The sequence below is a fragment of the Ischnura elegans genome, chromosome 12, assembly GCF_921293095.1.
Source record: "Ischnura elegans chromosome 12, ioIscEleg1.1, whole genome shotgun sequence".
Lineage (NCBI taxonomy): Eukaryota > Metazoa > Arthropoda > Insecta > Odonata > Coenagrionidae > Ischnura > Ischnura elegans.
In genome coordinates, this window is record NC_060257.1 from 51,956,614 (window position 1) to 51,978,850 (window position 22,237).

The window sequence follows — 22,237 nt, forward strand, 5'->3', positions numbered from 1 at the left end:
AAGATGCGAATGCCCTTTGGACCTTCTTCCGTCTGAACCCCGGAAGTCCTGTTTTAATTCCTCACCAAGAGATTGTTTTTTGCGCACGTTGTTATTACCACATATTAACCAAATTTCCCTTACCCAATCTTTCTGAGATCACGGAAAATATTTACAAAATTGTTTACAGAATTTAATAAATCAAAAAATCAATTTCATATAATTATAATGCACTTGGTTTGAAATATATATAAAGACAAAATAAATACATGCCGAAACACGTTATTTTCACTTGCACTTCATTATTCACATTAATTCAAGCGAGGTGAACGTAGTCTATTGAGAGTTATTGCCATAAATTGAAAGCCTATTTGCCGTATAAATGTTTCCTTAAGTAAAATTCCAATGACAAACTCATATTTCGAAGCATACGGCATGTGCCCTCATTTTGTGTGGGAACCAAACTTCGAGTTACAAATCAGATAATTTTCGTAAATGGTTCATTCTGGGTCCATTAGAAATGCAAGTTATTTCATTCGTCCTTTTTCGAATACAAGTCCATCCCAAGCTATCACTGAAATTGAAACGCTTAGACAAAATAACAGACTTCCGCCATTAAAATGGAAAATATCAGTCAATGTGTTGTCATATAGTTCAAACCAATTACTATACTTCGAATATTCGTGTGTAGAGAAATGCGTAACTTAGAGTCTGCGCGTGCCTGACCTTGAAACATGATTTCCATATCGAATTTGATCAGTCAATCGCAATATTATTATAAAAATTGAGATATTTTTAAGGTTTCATGGCAAAATTCACGGCTTTTTCCAGGTTTTTTCACGGCAGACGAAATTCACGGTTTTACGGTTTTCATGGTTGAGTGAGAACCCTGACAGATTCAAGACCTCAAATCTGGAATCCAGAAACTCAGAAAACTAGAAATTCAGAACGTTTGAAAATTCCTCTGCATAGGGTTTAGACTAGCCACCTTGTGGCACCACTCTCTGAGCCTTGTTCTGGAACGAATAGGAAGTTAGCTCACACTATGAACATACGGAATATGGAATGTGGAACATATGGAATGTTTTGGCTCTAGGGAGGGAGTTCACAAGTTCTCTATCTCTGAAATCTTTTTTGGGCCTCTTAGCAAGATTACAATAGTCAGGTTGCACCATGCACACAATCTGATCAGGTCAAATTAACTACCAGTAGACATAGAATGCATATGCAATACACAAACGTCAGATTCAAAAAATCATTGGAAGTAAGGAAATAAAACTTAGTAAGGTTCACTGTTATTTAATTATGGGCACGACCCGGGTTTCGTATTTCCTTACTTCCAATATGGAGAGGTTTCACAAAGTAAAGCCTGAAGTTATTAGTTATATCAAAAAATCATGTAAATTGCTAATGATTATGATTAAAATTTTCATGTTAATAGGGTATTTGTACTGGTATGTACTAAGTTTCTTGCACTAATTATGTAGAAGAGGCAACAGAGAATTTTTTGATACTAAGTAAACGTCATAGAAGTTGCCGCATTGCAGAAGTTGAAAATTAGGTGCCTGTAAGTAAGTACAACGCTTCTTTGAAGGCAGATTGCTTAACACTGTTCTGCAAAAAAAGTTCAAAAAAATGCTCGGCTACAATTTAGGGTGTTTCTGACTAATTTTGGGTCGCTGAATCTGAAAATGACCTCTGTTTTTTTCTATCAACCTCCATTTTTACGAGGGATCCCTAAATTGGGGAAACCAACCCCGAACAGCAAAGTCAAATCATGAGCCCCCAAATGCTGTTACAATAATATTCTGAAAAATCTGATTTGTATCCAGATTTTTGTGGCAGCTCTTTACACCACCTCCTATATCCCCCTTCCCGTCTTTTATTTTCTTTTCAAAAGGGGGTGGGGGTGGTGAACAGTGTATCCATCCCTCAAAAACTTTTCTATTATCTACGATAACATATGAAATAAAAAGCTAAGAAAAACGGTAATTTCATTGGTTTTCTAAGTTTATTTTTCGATTTTCACCCCCAAAATATTTTGAACCCCAGTCAAGTTTGTCTCTTTCATTACCCGGATAGCGTTTTTTTATCAAAAGCAGTTAACATTAGTAGAAGTCCCCTGGAAAGCGATAAGTTTAGACAGGGTTGGTTGGTCTTTTATGGTACGGAGTTCATTCGCCATGTTACTTTCCGACATGGGAATGTGGCATAACCTATGTATCAACGATTTGAGGGCAGCTGTATTTTGTTGAATATGGTGTCTGGAGCTCTCGTGGATGATGGCGTCGGAATAGCATTCTTTCCTGTAGATGGAATTTGGCGATTTACATCAGCCAAACAGGGAGGAGTTTTTCCATCTGGGTGACCGAGCACCAGATGTGTCATAGACAGGGGAAAGATCACTCACAATTTGCAAAACACCTTATCAACATGGGGCACATTAGTGATTCATCCCTACTATTCTGCACTTTGAGAAGAAAGGACGGAGATTAGACGCCTTGGAAGAGCTGGAAACTTTAAGCCACAGGGACTCGTACCCGGTTAACGACCACTTTTATCCTTCTCGCTCCCCCCTCGCCCACTTTCCCCCTTACTCATCCACCCCTCCACCCACCCCACCCACAGTGACGCCAAACCCAGCTCCAACCCCAACCCTTACCTCCCCATAACCAATGGCTCCCGGTTTTTTCCCCACCCAACATTCTGCTATATGTACTGTCAATTTACCAGCATTTTTTACCTTGATAATGTTACTCTATAAGTTGAAACGAAAGCATAGTCGGTGTCAATAAATTACTATGGTAAAATAGCAAAGTTTTTAATCCTTCTATTCCTGCGATTATGGATTTCCACCAAGTTATGCCCGCTACGATTAATTATTAATTAGGATAAATTAATTTACGATCAGTCCTCCGGAAAAGATTAACAATAGAAAGTGAGGGTTAAGCTTTGGGTGCATTAGAGTGGAAAAAGCAACCCATTTGGACATGTCCATAATATTGTAAGGATGTGAAGGGTAACCTGATTGTTACCTGATCTCCGATTTGAAGCAAGTGAGAACCAGAGCGACCAGGACAATGTTCTCCAAGCAAAGGCAGATGATCTCGGTACACGGTTCCTCCTTTTGCATCATTCACTACTTTCAGGTCCGCCTGGAAGGTTAGAAAAGTATGCGTATGAGATAAACATACAGAAAGATAAATATCACACTATTATACAGATAAAAAAGAGCAAGAAGTCATTGACATCTCAATGGCTCTGAAAATAAACTTTCACGTAATATAGGTTGTAATATTTTCCATTTATCTATTTTCATGCCATCATAGTGCTGAACTATGAGCAGAATCCCTCCCTATTCTTTCAGCTTTCACAAACAGATCCTGTTAATGGATTTAAGACCAATTTTTATTATTATTTTACTTACTAAAGCATAAGGCAAAGGATAATTTGCTATAAGTGCACTTTAAATTGGCCGTGTAGCTGTATGTGTACCATTTTCTTTAAAATAACTCATAGATTTTATGAGTAAAAATGTCTTCCTCTTTCTGAAGAACCATTAGAAGAACCATTAGAAGAACCACCAGCAGTGCCAGCAAAACTGTTGTCATCACCAACAAACCCACGCGATTGCACCGGAAACATGGAGAAATTGGAACCTGAACACCGCAGAAACCTACGTAGTCATAATTGACAGTAGTTTAAAGAACTGTAGCATAATGGAGCTAAAGAATACACATAAAATACATAGATGGAATAAACTAAGAAACATCAATTTTTTTAAATCATCAGAAATGAAAAACGTCAAACAATCATGTACTAACCAAATAATTAATATTAACAATTACCAATATCTGAAAGCTGAAAATAAAAAACTAGTGGAAAAATTGAAACAGGTAAGATCAAGATACAACATTACGCAGCCTTTAACACAATCAAGTCAAAGAAGTTCGACTTAACAAAGTCACAACACCAAGAGTTTATAGATTACTAATTCATAGCACGCCATGAAAAGATAATGCAGTGAAACCTCTTTTCACAGAGATCTCTGACTTTGGGACTACATGCAATTCCATGGCAGAAAGATATGGAGTTGTACAAGCATAAAACCTCAAATACATGGCACTCCCACTTGTGAACATAGACACCAATATTTCTCTTATATGGACAAAAATTGCCATAAATTTCTAATCCATCTCTCTAAAATTGCAAACTTTCCTTGAAAAATAGCATTAAATATTTGCTGGAGGAAAAATAGTGAAAATGGTCAAATTATTGAAGATACAACAGTGAGCCAATGGGGGAGTGAATGAAAGGGTGTCCCGGAATCCATTCTTGGAAATTGAAAACCCAAAAGAGGAAGCACCTCACAGGGACCTCAGCCCCAACAACAATAGTTTTGCAGAAGAATGATAGTTGGCACTAGGTGTACGCTATTTTGTTTTATAAATGCCCTTTAACTATTCAGTTAATTTTTCTTGTTAAGAATTAAACTATATTAATCATTCATGCCTTCCATAAATCAATCTTGATTTATTGAGGCCCATTAAAAAGACAAAGAAATCACACCTAAAGGAACTAGCAGGAAAAGAAGATGGGAAGAAAGAGAGGGCAACAGTCCATCCTAGGATATTATCTGTTTATTTTATCTCTGCGGGTCAGCTTTCGTGAGATCCCGGACACTATCGGAGGGCCTCGCTGAAGGGGGAGGGGCCTCGCTGAAGGGGAAGGGGTTGAACCGAGAGAGAGAGCAGGAGCGACCTTAACGTTGCCAAATGTACACAGGCGCCCTAGTGTCCCACTGAAAAGGTGTGACTCATACGTGGCCAAAGATATTTTGGGCCCGGTGGCGAAACAATGAATACTATGTATGTATAGCTACTTATTTCGAGGGGATTGAGGATAATCCCATCTCAGAAGCCAGGATATTGTCCGCTAAATGCGAGACCGCTGGTGAAAGGCATACATAAGCGTAACATTCTGATAAACGGGGATTGCAAGGGAATTCGTGAGGATGAGGATGCAAAAAGAATGGAGAAAAGTAGTACGACGGGTATTTTATTAAATAATTTATTTTGTAACTTATTGCTGGAGTGGTGTGGCTAATAAATCAACCTCCTCGTCTTACCTCCCGTCAGTGTCTTAATTTTCGGAGTCACTTTCGGAGCCTTCAATAAACATGCTCGGATTTTATTCTTTTAAATCAGAGGTATACAAAACCATATAGGTTGTAATACCCAAAAGTAAATGCGGAGTTGAGGAAAAGGGTTAGGGTTTGGTAATAAAGGGATCGGAAAAGTACTGAGAGGGATTAGGTGGAGGGAGGGAGTCGGTGCTGATGGGAATGCAAAAGGTGAATAAAAATTTTCTGGAAAGGCGATGGAAAAGGATCGAAGTGGAAGAATAAGGAATAGTAAGTTATAAGTTGGATTTAAATGGAAGAATCGAAGAGCACCAAGAGAACGCGCGAGATTTGGCAACACAGCTAGCAGATTCACAAAGTTGACGCGACGGAGGTCTGAGAGCGACTGAAATTCCGAAGTGCTAGGCCACGCCTACTGTCTGCTGAATGGAAGAGGGAAAGTCACGTATAGATAAACTTTCCCTCCTCTCACCCCAACTCGGTTAAGCCACACCAGCTCACCCGCAAAGATAAAGTGAACAGACCTTAGTAATCCATTATGTGGAATGATATTCCCCTAATGCTTTATCTTTTTTTTTACTCGGGAAAAAAATATCCACTATAAGAGCCATACTAACCATTCCCTCAAAGCCGACTCTGTAGAGATTCTTTGCTCCATTGTCCCATATGACATATGCAGCTGACCGTGGGCTGGCAGCTGACCAGTCCTGGATTTCGTTAACTTTCCCTCTTCGTCCATTTCCTCCATCCTGGTCTTCCCATTGCCAATCAACGCCTCGCACCACTCTAGCACCTGGGAATATCCCTCGGACAGCTATCTTCTTGCTCTTTCGCCGTGGCTCAAGCAAAACCCTTGAATCAAATGAGAATACAAATTCATGAAGAATTCCTCTAAAATAGAAAAGCATTAGAGCAGTGTTGTTTTAACAAATTCACAGGCAACACTGGGACTTGACGATTTAGATTAATGTTCTACTTTGTTTGCATGGGTTTGACGATCAAGCAAAGAATAAACCATGACTGGATGCAAAATAAATTCGGTACAACCTTCAAGCCCTTTAAATTTTCATTATCAATTGGTATACTGAATAGTAGAAAAATTATCTACCCAATTATGCTAATATTCTTATGCACCACAGAGAAATATAAATTAGAGCTTTTCACGTTTCCCTATCCTCAACTAGATAATAGCACAAAAACACTGATCAATCATAATACTACATTCACTTAATGCTCTAAAGGTAGATGTAAAAATTAATAACTAAATTGATTTAAGGTGTAATAAATATATTGATTGTGTGCTTTTTAAGTACAAGAAAAATTTCAAAACGAGGCAAACTTGTGAACTTCAAACTTGGAGGTAAGCGGCAATTTGGAACACCATTGAGCCATATTCACAACTTTAAGGATTTAAGTGGTGTACAAACTACAGGGATGCCGACTTACAAAAATTATTGGGGGGATCTTGCCCTGGGAAATTTTATAAGTAGTGAGTTTTAAATTTTTAAGCATTTTAGAAGAGTTATATGATCAACATTAGAACCCTGATAACTCAAATCTTGATATCTGGACATTCTGGGGAAAATCGACAAGCCTGACACTTTTTCCTCACACCCATAACTAATTTTTAAGGGGGCTCGGGCCCCCTCAGGCCCCATGGAGTCAGCGCCACTACCTAACTACCTTACTATTATAATGACTCATTCATCATAAATGTTTTTACCTGCATATGAAAATGTCACTTTTTGAGGGAAATTCATCAAAACAACTATATTTCTAAGAAAAGAAAAGCTAAACTTTCAGTCAAGTCTAGCCAATTGCAAGGGATATAGCAATGCCCGCATGATAGCACAAAAAACTACCAAAAGGCACCTAAGATAAATTTCATTATTGATGAGCAGCCTTAGCTGTGATTGGAGGCAGTGGTGTCATGGTGCCAGAACTCTGTTCCGGCACCAGTTAAGAAAAGACATGGTGGTCAAATACCACTTTTATCAATTTTGATGCATCAAAATTTCATTCGTAACCAGAGCAAAAATGTTTTTGATTTGCTTATTCTATATTGGCTGAAAAATTAGTGGTTAGGGGAATTGCTTGGGTGAATCATTGTACTGGACGAAAACCAGTGTGTACGGCCACGGCAAAAAAAACCAGACTGTACTTATAAGAAATTTCCCACCTCACTTCATCCAAACGCAGCCTCACATGAGGAAAGAATTATCAATTTCAGAATAAAATATGTAAACAAAGGCAAATACATTTACAAATATAATTTTTAAATAAAAAATCACACACAGTAATATTTCACCTGTAAAAAAGTTAAGGAAAGTGGGTTCTGGCACCACTAATTTTGCCATGACACCACTGATTGGTGGAATAATCACACATTGACCTGGGTCACGATATGTAACTTTAAGAAGTGAACAAGATTTCAAGTAATTCGTCAAGAACTCCATTTCTATGAAAATACCCATACACACTCAATATACCCATTCAACCATTCCTGGGAATTATACTTGCATTTTTCTGCAACTGAACACTTTAGCGGTTCACTAAAGAATTTCTTTAGATGAAAATAGTCTTATGCTAATGGTATGTTCCCCTTCACAATATCTTACATACAAAATATTAAAATTGTGACTAGGTTGTGATGTACATAACACAGTTATAGGAAAATTAATGATGGAAAGGATATAGACACTTTTAACTTCAAAAGAAGATTTGCACTATTTAAAATATTTAATCTGTCTCAGCCAACAATAAAAGAATAAAATTTAACTATGAATACTAATGCATTACATTCAGCTTGGTATATGTTAGCAAAAAATTGCTAAGATAAGGGATCAGCAATCTTACATCTCCTTGAAAAAATCATACGTCATACCTGTTGCTTATTAAATCTTTTAAGAAATGACTGGTCATGGCAAGAATAAAAACAATCAATTTTTCACTTCTATTATTATTCATCAGTTAAAATATTTAAGGACTATGCTACTCCCTGCACACCACATAGCCATTCCAATTTTAATATTTAACCCTTAACCGTGAAATATGTTACCAACCCTTGGCTAGGTTTTTTTCTGTTATTAAAAATGAAAGCTTTCTATTTCATAGCTGGTGAAGTATTGGTTCAATTTACTTATTGCGGGGAGTAACACTAAATCATATTAACACTAATTTCAGAAATAGACTTTCATATAATCACAAAAACCAGTATAAACACTTGGATATCACGTATTAGGTAAACAATGAGAATAAACCGGCTTTATCACCTTTCACTCCCAAGAGTTGTGATGCGAAAGAAACGGTGCCTTAAGTTATGCTTGTCTCCATGATAGCATGTTGAGCATAAGTCATAGTTGCCACACTCCCCACACTTCCAACGAATTCCAAAAATCGGTTGCTGGCGACAGGTGTCACACATTGCTCCGTCATGTTTTACACCTGATAAAAAGAAAATAGCGGAGATGGTAAGTAATTATGAGACTAGAGTACCCATAAACTTAATAAAGGTGTTTGACAGCAGTTGTCAAAACCAAGGTAACGGCATAAGTCACCGCCCATAAGTAGACAGAAATTTATGTTGATATTACGTAGGAAAAGGATATAAATTTAGGAAATGTCAGGTTTTCAATTCAGGAGTACATACCATTTCAAACATGAGGATAATTGGTTATTACTTACGCCAAATGGTGTTTGTGATACCAATTGAATGTAACAGCTTAACTTACAATGATAACACAAAATTAGATAGAATGGCTTCGAGACGGGATGCAAAAATCCCATTAATTACCTGTAGGAGAACTATCCAATATCCTTAGATCGTAGGGCCCTGAACATCTATAATTAGCAGCGGTTCCATTATCCCAAACCACAACTACTTCTTCAGGAGATTCAAAATTTCTGACGGTGCCAACATGACCTTCACCGCCATCCTAGACGAAATAGAAAGTAAAATTGTCAGAATTAATCCATAATTATGCTATTTACCTGAAAAAAACACCTGGAAGTCATGATCCCTCCATGAAGAGTTCAAAATCATTTGACTATAACTTGAAAACCTCTAGTTGACATTCACTAAAATCAATTGTATTTAATTTCTAAGGATGCCAAGGTATTATCTGAAGGACGAAATGAAATGCCAGTGGTAGTAATTCCGTAAAGCATGCTTTTTATGAGAGGGTGCCGTTTTTGGCAAAATTCAAAATGCAACAAACTAACCTGTTTACCCCACTTCCAATCAATCCCCCGGATCACCCTTGCTCCCACACCTTCCATCATAAATCTAGTGGTTCTAGAACCAGCACCCGCCCCCACTTCCATAATTTATGTCATAAATTCTCACTTAAACGAAACATATACGGCCCGTTCCGATGTTTTCTTTCGAACCGGAAATACCGGAAGTTAACTTTTACATCTATGAAAACAATGCTTTTAAATATCGTATTTAGCATTATTTAAACAATATGAGTCTATCGTAGTTATTATTTTGTTTATTTTCAACTATAATTTATTACAAATATGTATATTTAAGGGCATTTAGTTTATGCTTTGACTTAAATTTGACTTGGATCGCTGCGTTCGCTGTCGTCTACTCTCATTCAGTAATGGCAACTTCTCTTAAGCGCAATCGTTCTCGCCGTAGAATTGCAGCTTTGACTTTTTTATCGAACATATCACTAGACGGAACCCACAGGGATACTAAATTATCTCTTCTGACAAGGAATGGTGCTCTCACAAAGTATGAAATCATTTCTGGCGTAGACCAAGAAGGAAACGAGGATGAACAGTGCCAGAGCGACTCAGAAAATGTAAACAAACGCGATGCGGTGGGATCGTGTGGATCCAGGACGAACCGAAAAGTGCGGCAAAATTCTCCACCTAACATTGGTAAAAGCCCTGGACATCAGTCAAGTTCAGATTCAAATGCAAGTGAAACAACACTGACACCATCGAAACTGCAGCTAGATCAAGATCAGACGGCGAACCGCAATTCGGGTCCAATACCTCCATCTGCATTCCGTGAAAGGTGAGCAGTGCTTGATGAACTGGAGGTGATTCACCTCATTATCTATCTAGATAGGTTCCTCATATTCGTTCATTCAAGTAGTCACAATGCAGGAGATGCTGAATTTCTATGAAAGTGATATTTTGATTGCTTGTTATTTTTATTTTGATTACATGTGGCCTTTGGGAATCGGTCTCTGGGATAGTTAAGCGATGACTCCCGTTCTTAATTCAGCTAAAGTAATTTAAGACAGAGGGGTTTAATATTCCTATGTTTTAATTGTGAATACTTCGTCTTGTCCTATCTTAGCCGGTATTCATATTGTTTACGCCCCCTTCACTTCTGCACCGATAGATGAATGCAGCAATATCCCCAAGTGTAATTCCTTAGGTTACCAGTTAATCACGAACCTAAATAGTTATTAAACAGCTTCATTGCATTGAAGACGAGTCAATCAGGGTATTTGGTAATGCAGAGATGTTTTAAGATCACCAGCAGGTCTTAATACCGTAGAGCCGCCATTCTTTCATGAAGTGTTATTGAAATCAAAAGCTGGAGCATTTCATTCATACCAATTGCTAGCTTTGTTATTATTTTCCTCAATTAATTTCTGTTGAATCGAGAAAAGAATCCTGAAATTTTCGGACTGAATTTCATCCATACTGAAAAATGTTTGATTGTTTTGCATAGCACCCGCTGGTCATACTATTATTAACGAGCTTCTATTGATTTTAGTACTCCGCGTCCTGCCCTCATGCAACCCTTTATTTGAGATAAAATAGTGCATCGCTATGTTATTATATTCTAAGGTTTTGTTTCCTATGAAGGGCTGATGATCTTATATATCAGCAATATTAAGAACACGTTTGAGCATGCAACTGCAGCATTAGCACTCCACAGCCGGTCGATACCTTTCACCGTCTCTTGTGTTGACTCACTATAATAACTGTGTGTGAGTGATAAGTTACACTGATAAATACCCATTGAATAAAACTGCCAGTATGCTGTATTGACCGCACTTCGTTAACAATTGATTTTTCGGCATCGTCTGTATGATAAACACAGAGAGGTCAGCGTGCAGGGTGTCATCGCAATTAGTCAGAGTTGGAAGAAAGTGAAAGTGCATATGGAGTTATGAGTAGTAAGTAAAGTAGTAAGGATTGATACGGAATCGTACTTAATATGTATTTAAACCCAGGGATTGATTAAATCGGAGTGGAAACAAATTGCAAGGTTTTTAGTGTTGTAATTTTCTGTATTACTTGAGCTATGGTTTATTGTATTTATTTCCGGAAAATAGAGCGATCCATCTTTTCTAATTCGACATCCCGTTGCCCTTAGGCTTAAAATGAAAGTTTCAGACAGATTACGTGGAAGCGAATTTCACGAGTAGATCGATAGAGAAAATCAGCCGAGGAGGAAGAATGTATCCGAAGGCATAATTTATTTGGTCTCGTTAAGTGGACGTTATTTAAATGCTTTCCGGTCGCCTCACTAATTGCTAGTTATGCTCTATAGAGTGCGAGAAAACATATGTTCACTCCTTCGGGGGAAACATACGCCCGATCAATTTCTTGGACTAATCCAACCCTGCCTGGGAGTTAGGATTAGTCTCAGAAATAGCGTTCATGTTAGGTAAAAAAACGGACACGACCGCACTGTCGCAAAGCTGTGACTGAAGATCGATCGATCGTACATGACATCTTTAACCGCGTGAACTCTTATATTGCGTAAATTTGTTTTTCGCCGTCACTTTCATTATCGACCTCTCGTTATTATTTACTGCGGCGTGGGGGTAGGGATTACTTATTTTACTATTGCGAGGCGGAAGGTATTACGTGATGCACGTGGGATTTTTTTGTGATTCTTGAGGTGCTATTTTTCTTCCCCCAGCGTTACTGTCGTAATGGTGAGATTCGCGAAATAATATATGCTTATTATATATTCCATATTTTCGCGCATTCCGCTCGGCGTGCGATTCTACATCCCGAATTGTTATTTATAAAGTTGTGGTACGATTAAATAGGTAAATTTTATTACACTAATGTTTATTTCGTGAAATATTTGCTTATTATATATGTATACCATATTCCATTCGTCCCGGCATGTAATCTTTCATCTCGAATACTTATTTCTAAAGTTATGTTACAATACAATAGGTTTTACGGTATGAAAAAATTTAATGTCATTAATTTTCAACTCCTGCTGAGATATTTTAGAGCGCTCTTTTTTGCCTGATTCGCATGGTTGTTGTTTCACGTAATTAAAGGACGGGAAAATGAGACGTATGCTAAAAGTACGGGAATTTTATGGAAAGAAAGCCGGATTCTCTCAGTCTTGGCAGCAATTTATTAAATATTGTCGTGGAAAACGCCGTTTTTCTTCTTCAGGAGTATTTTACATAGTGTGTGACCGCATTGAGGAGTTCGTGTGCGTGCCTCAGCACCTGCGCTCTTAAGTCGGCGAATGCCCAGTTGCGGTTTATCGAATAGAAGGGAAAATGTGTGGGGGTTGAGTGACCCCGCTATGCCGCACTCCTTCAGATGACCCGCATTGCCGGAGGGATGGGGCCCGCGGAAAAAGTTTCGGGGCCTCTTAAACGTGGGGCCCCTCACTTTCCCCGTTCAAAAACCGTATCGGATTCGCTCGGTCTCGTTTCTGCCTGATCAAGAAGCGGGGCCTTAAAGAAAAGGAGGTATCAGCTCCCCGTAATGAGGAAAACAGAGAAAACGTGAAGTACCGCAGTCTGAATTAGTGCGATTAATTTTGCACGGACGCATGGTCCGATGGTTGTGATTCACCGTCGTATATTTATTGCTCGTGTGCATTCGAGTACAAAATACCTTGAGGTGGTCTTATATCAAAAGGACCTAACCTTACAATCATCTTGACCCCCCTAATATTATCGATCCATCGTCGTAACAGAAGCCTGAATCATACGATCATTTTTTCTGTCCCAAAGAGAAAGTAAAGGCCGCCATACACGGTGAATGATCACGATGAATGATCACAGGATCATGCGAGCAAAAAACAATATGTTCTAATTTTCACTGAATGATCATGCGCATGACGGTTCATTCGCGAAATTTTCGCCATTCATGGCGAATGATTTCATTCGCATGATCATTCACCGCGTATATCAGCCTTAATAGCTCCAGCGATAGGTTTTCAAGGATCAAAAAGCGATCGCTCGATCTGCATAATTTTCGGAATAACACGGCATTTCCGCCGTTCCTTTTTCTATCGCGTATTACGTCACTTTCCGTATTTACATCTGCCATCCAATTAAGTGCTATGCGGGGCGCTAACATCGTTGTTTGTGGCCTTGCGTACTGATTGAATGAAAGCTATGCTCTCAGGGACGGATAAAGGGACGTGCCGAGGGATGGAAAAAGTGATGGGGTTTCCATCCTTGGAACGAACGCGGAAAATGCGCGACGCGGTCATTTCTCCGCCATAATTTGAGCGATCGCTGGAGTTATCGCTCGGAAGGGGCGGAAAGAATGATAGTGTGATTTAAGATTTATTGCGGAGCGTTACCAATCCAGGTAGATAGTGGGTATAATTCGAAGATCGTCTGAATTTTACTAGTGCTAGTATTCCTGAATTGTCTGGATATGCGTGATCGTCTCATCTCACGGAGGTCAAGCTCTATCTTGGGGCAAAACCAGTGGAGTAACTAGGAATATGCTTTGGGGAGCGGGGGAAGGTTGAGATGGCCTGGTGTGGCAAACCCCCTCCAAGGCAACGGGGTCCGGGAAAATTTTTGAAAAATAGCATGCCTGGAAACACATTTTACATCATTTTGGCATTAAAATTTTTATCTTTGAGTTGATGTAGTGATTATATGTCGAAACTATACAATAGTTTAAAATATTTTTTTATTTCTCTAGGGCTTTGATCTACCCCCTTATTCCCCCACCCATAGATACGCCACTGGGCAAACAAATGCTTATTGTTAGGGTTGAACGTGTAAGTCCACTCAAGGATGAATATGAGTCAGGAGGAATAATTCTCGGGTTTCCCTCCGGGTGTGGTCCCAACGTTTCGAAGGCTGCGTCTGCCATCGTCTTCAGGGTTAGAATTTTTTCTCCAGATTCACTGAAGGCGATGGCAGACTCGGCCTTCGAAACGTTGGGACCACACCCGTTGGGAAAAGCGAGAATTATTCCTTCAAACTATACGCTGAGAAAACTAAATTTCTAAAAAATAAAAATACATGGGTTAGGTCGGGAGGCCCTGGGATCCACCCACGAAACGAGGATCGGGGACTCGTATGTCCATCACGTATAGCAGTGTCATGTATCCTTGAAACCTATTAATTCTTCTTAAAGCTTATAACTGGGAAATCTCCGTGAGTCATTCGCAATTTCCTTCTTCCTTCAGTAAAAGCGTGTAACTCATGACTTCGGTTCAGTGGCGTAACTATGGGGGGGATGAAGGGATACATCCCCTCCCCCACCGAAACTTCAGAGAAATAAAAAAAAATATTTATAACTATTGCCTAGTTTTGATAGATAATAACTACATCTGCTTAAAGTTAAATTTTAGTTCCAAAATGACGTAAAACATATTTACATGCTAGTCATTTTTCAAAAATTGTCCTTGACCCCCCGTTGTCTGGGGGGGGGGGGTTGCCACGCCAGGTCATCCCACTCCCCCCCCCCCAATGCATATGCCTAGTTACGCCACTGCTTTGGTTCGTTTTGAAAACGCGGAAATAAAGTATTGAATCATACGAGACTTAAGTTATGGAAAAGTTGGGATTATGCTTGAATTTTATATTTGCTTTTTTTGGATGACCTGATAAATATCCCGCATTAAATTGCAATTCACCTCCAGTGTGAATGGCCGGGGGTGTTTAGTTTTCACTCATTGTCAACATGCACTGCGTTTAATATGTGGCGCTAATTATGTGGCATATTAATTATTTTTAGTCTTCAGTACTGTTATTCACGAGTACGTATATGGCATGATTTATTTTTCGTTATCATGTATCCTTGTACATATCGTAATGCAGTTGCGCCTGATTGCTAAATAAATTCCGTAATCAAGAACACGCATAAATACGAGTCACTTATAGACGTTTTTACCACTGGGTCCATTGTAACATTATTATAGTATTTTTTGTAATCGTGTATTCAGATATCCAAGGATTTAATAAATCGAATATTTTCGCTACTTCCTGGAGTAAATATTTAGCTTATACCACCTAATAGTGGTGCAGACTTGCGATGACGTTGTTAAGGAAGGCTGGAGTGTAAATTCCCATCAAAATGTTCAATATTTGATTGTGGGTATTTCTAATAGAACTTTCAGTGAATTTTAAAGGAGTTTTCATTATTAAAAATGGAGCTGTGTGCAACCCATGTTGCTAAGTATTGTATAATAACCTCTCTCCCCACTCCCTATGAGTGAATGGCCCACGCCTGGGGCTTAAGCTTGGAAGAGCTCTTCCCTAACCTATCCAAACCTACCTTCGGCTCGCAACAGTGAGTGGAGTATAAAATTAAATTAAAAAATGCCGTAATGTTTCGCAAATATCTGTTTTCAGAAAAAAAATTCTTTTGCAGTGCAGTTAACATGATCGAAGAACTCTTTTGTAAACCCAAACGATCATTTTGGAGCTCGATTTAGGGCTTATGTTTGGCCTGCATATTCCGCTTATTACGTCCATTGTGGGCGTATTCTCATTGATGTGTGCTGTTCGTCTGAAAAAGTCGTAAGGAATTCCCTGGGTGAATAATATCCGTGTACTAACCTACCGGAAATCGAGAATGCACCAATGTTGTCGCGTATGGGTTTTACGTCGCTATTTTCATGTTCACCCTTGGCCAACTTTCTGTCTGCCGATTTCTCCAATTTTTCCTCTCGGAATTCCGGAAATCCTTTGGGAGCGGTTCAGAATTACGTCGAAAAATCATGGGGAGAATGTGTTTTTTCTTCCCTGGGCGTCAGCCCTGCGTATTAAAATGTTGTGCAATTGGTACCTGTTGAGTCTCGTAGGTAGATGTTTACGGCCGAACTTTCTTATCCAGCTACGAAATGCGTGTCTGTGAAAACTGTGTGGGCCTGCTAGGAAGATTGTGATCTAGTTTTAGAAATTAATATGGTAGCTGTTTGTTATCTACTGTGAAACAATGTTTTGTTTCTGTCCTCATTATGTACCCTTGCTTATCAGAGCGTTACATTCTTTTTCATTGGAATAAGAGCTCTCTTTCGTGTTAAGTTAATTGTTTCATCTTATCTAAAATCATGGAGTGATAGACCTATTATGATTGATTTTATAACTTTAAGTAAACGGAGTACCATAGAGGTGTCTGGGCTCATTTTTTTTCATTAGTCATTTAGTTTCTGTTTTCTATACTTGTAATCACTAGCTATTGCAAACGACATTTTTTGTAGGATTTGGTGATAGTAACTTGTGGTTGTAATCGCTTTACTTGAAAATTTTTGAAAGCTTTCCCCGAGATTAAAGGAAGATGAGCTATTTGTACGATAATTCAACTTAAAATATACTTTGAATCCTCTGTATCAAGCATCAGTAAACCCATTTATTTTATTATGTTTATTTTTAGCTTTATATTTCCCGTAGTAAGAGTTTTCATTTACCTTGAAATCCAGCTGATCTCAGGACTGAAAAACATCCTCGTCTGACTTGAGGGCACAGTCGTGTTGTTTATCGGTGTGAATGCGTATCGAAATCGAGTTATCGCCGTGTCTGTTTTTCCTGTTTCGGCGGTGTTAAAATTTCATTAATGGGTCTCTGCGTCGGCTGGCTATTCGTGGTGCACCCACATTATAGCTGGCTAATCTGTCTTTTAGATTCGAGGAAGCATGTTTGTGCTGGGTGTGAACTTCGGAACGATGCGAGGTTGTACAGTACTTCGTGACCTTAACGCCACACTTATCGTCTCGTTCCCCTAGTTTTCAATGTTAGGTCGCTTGGATCCTCAATTACATTTCTTCAAGGTCCATTTGCAATGTTTACATGAATTTCACAGTACGAACACTGAATCAAATCTTATTTACAACAGTCCGGAATTTCCGTGGGCCCGAAACAGCAATAATTCCTGAGTACAATTAAAACTTTTTTTAGCTTTAGCTTTTAAACAGTTTCCAATCATTATTAATTGTAGTTCCTCAGCAGTTTCCTTTTGAGGCGTTTTCAGGCTTTGAACATCAAATTTTATGCTCGGCATAAAATATGTGAATAGCGAATAAAAATAAGATTTTAGCGTCTATACTTTAATGTCTTTAAATGTTAAAAGTTGATATTTTAAGCAATTTTTACTTTCCATAAAATATTTTGCTCCGAAAATAACTGTACACAGTCAGTGTACCCGTTCAGCCATATTTGGGAATCGGACTTGCATCTCTCTCCAACTGAACACTTCAGCAGTTCTCTAAGGAATTTCTTTTGATAAAAATAGTCTTTCTCCATAGCATATTCCCCTTCACGATATATCATATACAACATATGAAAATTATGACTAGGTTAGTGATGTACATAATACAGTTATTGGAAAAATAATCAAGGAAAGGGAATAAACACTTTAAACTTCCATAGATGCTTTGCATAATTCAAAAATATTTACTCCACTCAGTCGAATGTAAAAGAATAAAATTTTACTATAAATACTAATGCATTAAATTCAGCTCCATTTATGTTTAAGTTTGCATCAAAATTTCTTAGATAAGGAATCAGTCATCTTAACCCTATACGCACTCCTTGAAAAAAATCATACAGGCTATACCTGTTGCTAATTCAGAATTTTAACTGTTGAATGCTCATGGCAATAGTAAAAAATAGCAAATTACTTTTCAAAATATATTTAGCATTTTACACATTTATTCGTGGTCTGAGAGATAATGTGATGGAAATAAACCGCGGTTCGCAAGTTGGGAACCATTGGAGATTGTGATTTTTCGTTGGATACACAGCTGCTCTTAGAATTGTGGGCGTTCGCTGTCCCATATCCACTGGAATTGATCGCAAGCGAAATTTTTATGTCTCCGATCATCCTTGAAAGATTTCTCAATTGACCCGATCTTGATCAGCATCTTTCCTCTCATGAACTCTAGAAATGTCCCTTAATGGAAGGGAGGCAGGGTTATTACGAACTGCCATCCTCAACGTTGACATTTGCCGCTTTATTTATATACATATCTCGAAGAAAGCGATGAGCCTATAAGTCTGAGGAAAATAGTTTCATTACGGAGAGTGGTCAGCAATGACCGGAACGGATCGTGTTTTAACAAGTGGACACTGGTTTCCCGTGTCATTGGTCGCTGAGTGACCCTCTTTCGCTCTGTTTGCATCAACAAATGGGTTTGGATGCTCAAGTTTCGTGGGGACGCTACAGGCCGATTCGTAAACAGTGTTAGGAAGCCCTACGGAGCTGATTCGGTCAGGACTTTTTTCGTAACGGTCTCAAGGATAATATTGGCGGAATAAGCCTGCGTGGAAGTGTCTTGTGTGGTTCCAACAGTTCTCAACTCAGGCGAGAATACCTTCGTTCGTGAAATATATAACAGAGTTCAATTTATATGGCGGTTTTAAGGTCTCTGCGTGGTGTATTTAATCTTAAAAATGTCCGTTTTCCTCGACCTACTTTTCCTCGGAAGTTCAAGGGAAGGTAAAAGGTTTCATTACCTTAGTTCCAGCCTGTTTTGCGTTTCTGTTGCATTGATCGTGGCATCACATATATGTTTGCAAAAACAGTGGTTGGAAGCAATGGTGTGTGTGAAATCAATAATTACCTCAATTTGCTTAATCCTTCGAGAGTAAAATTCATTGGGTATTCGATTGCATTGTTTATTCGGGGTTACAAAAAACTTGGCAGGGCAACTTAGTTGGCCACATTATGATGCATGATGGCCTGATAAAGATTAAAAGGATCAACCTAGTCAATAAAAAAGTTGGATAAAGAAAAGTTGGATAAAAGAGAAGTCTTCTAAAAGCTATAAGAAGACGGGACAACTACGTTGGTCACTTTATGAAGCATGATGACCTGATGAAAACAATTTTAGAAGGACAGGTGGAAGGGAAAAAGGCAAGAGACGGCCGCGACTGAATTACACAGGACAAGGAAAATGGACGTAGAAGAAAGGAAATACGTCACTATGAAAACGCTAGTGAACGGGAGAGAGGAATAATGAGCTGCGTCAAACCAAACTTGGGATTGCTGAATTATGATGATGATGATGATGAAAAAGGAAAAGAAGGCTCATGTTTAGATATTCTATGTGTGTAATTTACAACGAAATGAGGAGTTTTCGCTGAAAGATTCTTTTGACATGCTACTTATTAATGCCTATTTTGCTGACAAAAAATAAAGGGCTGTTTTCAACGTTTATTATGCGTGTAACCTTGTAGCGTTTTCACCTCAATTTGCCTCTTTCCCCGGCTGCCAGCCAACTAAACCACGATCGGAACGAATGTACGAAGTCTAGATATCACGCCAGTGACGACCTCAGACCCGCATGAACTATTTTCCTTTGCTATGGGTCTGATATGCGAGTTTAATTACGTAAGTAATATCTGCGCATCGCAATAATCTCCGAAGAAACAAATGTATGACTCCACGTTTTCTTTCACGTTGAAAATCGCAGATATCGCTTAGTGAAAGCCATAGATATTGTTTAATTGTTTTTTCAGTATAATGTGGCAGTTTTTTCTCTTTTACCGCGGAGTTTCCTAAGACGCTCTTATCAAGGACTATTGCTTTTGACTGCTAGTTATCAGGCTTAAATATTTCTATCACACTGATTCAACCCGGAGGTTGGTTTGGACTGGTGGAGTTAGAGCTCGTACTAGATTTACCCTCAGGCGTGTAATTTTCTCAAATTTAAGATAGTAGGTGCAGTTCATTTCCGTAGGCCATCTCGCAATTCGAGGACTTTTGTACCACAATATATTGTTTTTTAACCATCAATTTTCTTCTGAAGAGCCTGTTCTCTGCAGCCATAAATTACTCCTCTTCGCCATCTTCTTCGTCTCATTTTCTGTCCTACATTCCAGTTCATTGATCGTTTCTTTTAATTGGGACGTTCTCAGTCGTTTCGACGTCATGCTCTTATTCCCTCTAAATTATTTTCCAAGAATGCGTGTTTGTTAGGAAGTACTATTGTCTCATGTATCACTTGAGCCTGACTTTTTTTCGTCGTTTCGTAGCAAATTTTTTGCTACTTTCTCACGGGAATGTTTTTTGGCCCTTACTCTATTTTAGTCATCTCCTTTATATTATTAATTCTACCAGTTTTCAGAAAACCTGAATTTTTCTCTCTCAATAATACATTTCTAAGGTTATTTTAATAGGTGAAAATATAGCTCGCGGTTTTATTGCTTTTGGTATTTTTATAGCGGCTCCTTTTCTGAATGTCTTCCTTTCTGGATCTTCAGAATACTTCCTATATTTCACTTGAGAAGGTTGATTTAGGAAACGATGTATTTGTTACTTTCATAAGTACTTCAATAATAATATTCTAACTTGTATTTCATCAACTAAGGACGAAAATTAGTCTTTCCGCTCTTTATTTTCTTAAAATTGGATTTGAAATTCTGCTTAAATATTCTGGCTCTTATGGCAGTACTTGTCAGAACAAATTTTCCCCTATTTGTGAAATAATTTCTTGTTATTCTATAGAATAGTGAGTGCGTTTGGCGTTTCTAATTTGTTTTGACTCCAGCTTTAACGAATAAATTTACGATTGAATTGGTTGCATAATTCTTTGATTCAGTGAGTGAGTCACTTAATCGGTATCTCCTTTGTCTACTTCCTTAGAAAAGGTCAGTTATATAGGCCTCGTTGCAGATCTTATTTTACGGCTTATTTTGGTAAGCTGTTTTTGTATATCGCTGATAAAAACTACTCATCATTAATTCTTCGTATATTCTGTAATTATTCTAGATGCCATACTGCTGGGAAACGCATTGCACATAATGGATTTCTTTATGATTCTTGGGGAGAAGATTTAAAAAAACTTTTTATTAGAGGAAGAAGCTAGTCCAAGGTTGACAACACCAGTGTCAATGTGTTTTAGTTGCTTACGGGTCAAAGGACACGTTCACTTTTGGTTGAGGTAGTTGTATTTTTATATCATCTGTTGAACCAAAGTATGTATTTTCAATATACCATACATTTTTTTACTATCCAAAATGATAATGCATATTATCTGCTGCCCATGGAGAAATTTTAGGTCTGGATTTAGATGATGGTATTCCAGAATATTATGAGGCTAGCATTAGTAGAGCTAAAGAGATCAAAGAGAGTCTAATACTACTTTTTCTCTGAAAACAGTCTCGTGCCATCCTCTGCAGATAAAGTGTATTGTATCAGTGAAGGTGTTTTTGTAATTATGTGTAATTTAGGGTCGTGCTTAACGGTTTTGTGAAAAATGTCACATGTTAATGTTGGTGAAAAGAGGGAAGTCCCCGAAATGCCTCAAGTCCTTCGTAATCTTACAAATTTTAATTAAAATATACTATTCTGTATTTTGCAGTACGAATGGGTCTAAAGTGTATTATTGAGTCCACCTCACCTTGAATATTTTTCATTATCTTTAAAAGTCGCATAAGCATAAGAAAGGATTTTGAGGGAATGATTTCCTCAAGATTATTTTATCTACAAAATTACCGTTTCATGGTTAACGCCAGTAATTGCAGTCACAAATATTATAGAAATCTTATTGCTGGAAATGCAGAGTACCAATATAAAGGAAGTGAATGTAGGTTTGAACGTCTGAGGGAAAGACTGCTGTATTTTTTTCAAGATGAATTATCTTGAAAGGAGAAGAAACTTCCAAGGTTGACAAACACCATCATGTATTTTAAATAATTGTTTACGGATCAAAGGACACATTCATTGTTGGTGGAGAAGGTTACCTTTTTATGTTGAGCTCGCGATTGGGGATATGCGACGTCACGGTGGTTGCATTGCGTAAATATTTTTCCAGCCTATCAAAGCCGTGGTCTTGACATTGACAAGCGCCTACGATTCCATCGGAAAAGATTCAGCTGTTTATTTAATCTCGATTTATCTCTTTTTGTGCTCCTATGGCTACCACTATTTCGTAATAGCCTAGTATAAATGCGGCGGCACATT

General features: G+C 38.3%; 2 protein-coding genes across 4 annotated transcripts in view; one reads left to right on the forward strand and one right to left on the reverse strand.

Moving 5' to 3' along the window:
- The window catches only part of LOC124168680 (E3 ubiquitin-protein ligase mib1-like), a 288,747-nt gene extending 279,239 nt beyond the window's left edge, over positions 1–9,508 (reverse strand). The window contains exons 1-5 of the mRNA XM_046546947.1: positions 9,344–9,508; positions 8,916–9,057; positions 8,395–8,566; positions 5,740–5,974; positions 3,015–3,134 (exon numbers count right to left, since the gene is read on the reverse strand). Of these exons, the coding sequence (XP_046402903.1) occupies positions 3,015–3,134; positions 5,740–5,974; positions 8,395–8,566; positions 8,916–9,057; positions 9,344–9,445 (771 nt within the window). The 5' untranslated portion in view covers positions 9,446–9,508. The remainder of the gene's footprint in view (positions 1–3,014; positions 3,135–5,739; positions 5,975–8,394; positions 8,567–8,915; positions 9,058–9,343) is intronic.
- A 199-nt stretch (positions 9,509–9,707) lies between these two features.
- LOC124168758 (CDK5 and ABL1 enzyme substrate 2) overlaps positions 9,708–22,237 on the forward strand; it is an 82,327-nt gene continuing 69,797 nt past the window's right edge. For all 3 annotated transcript variants that reach the window (XM_046547029.1, XM_046547031.1, XM_046547030.1), the window contains exon 1: positions 9,708–10,151. In XM_046547029.1, coding sequence (XP_046402985.1) covers positions 9,730–10,151 — 422 coding nt within the window. In that variant the 5' untranslated portion in view covers positions 9,708–9,729. The remainder of the gene's footprint in view (positions 10,152–22,237) is intronic.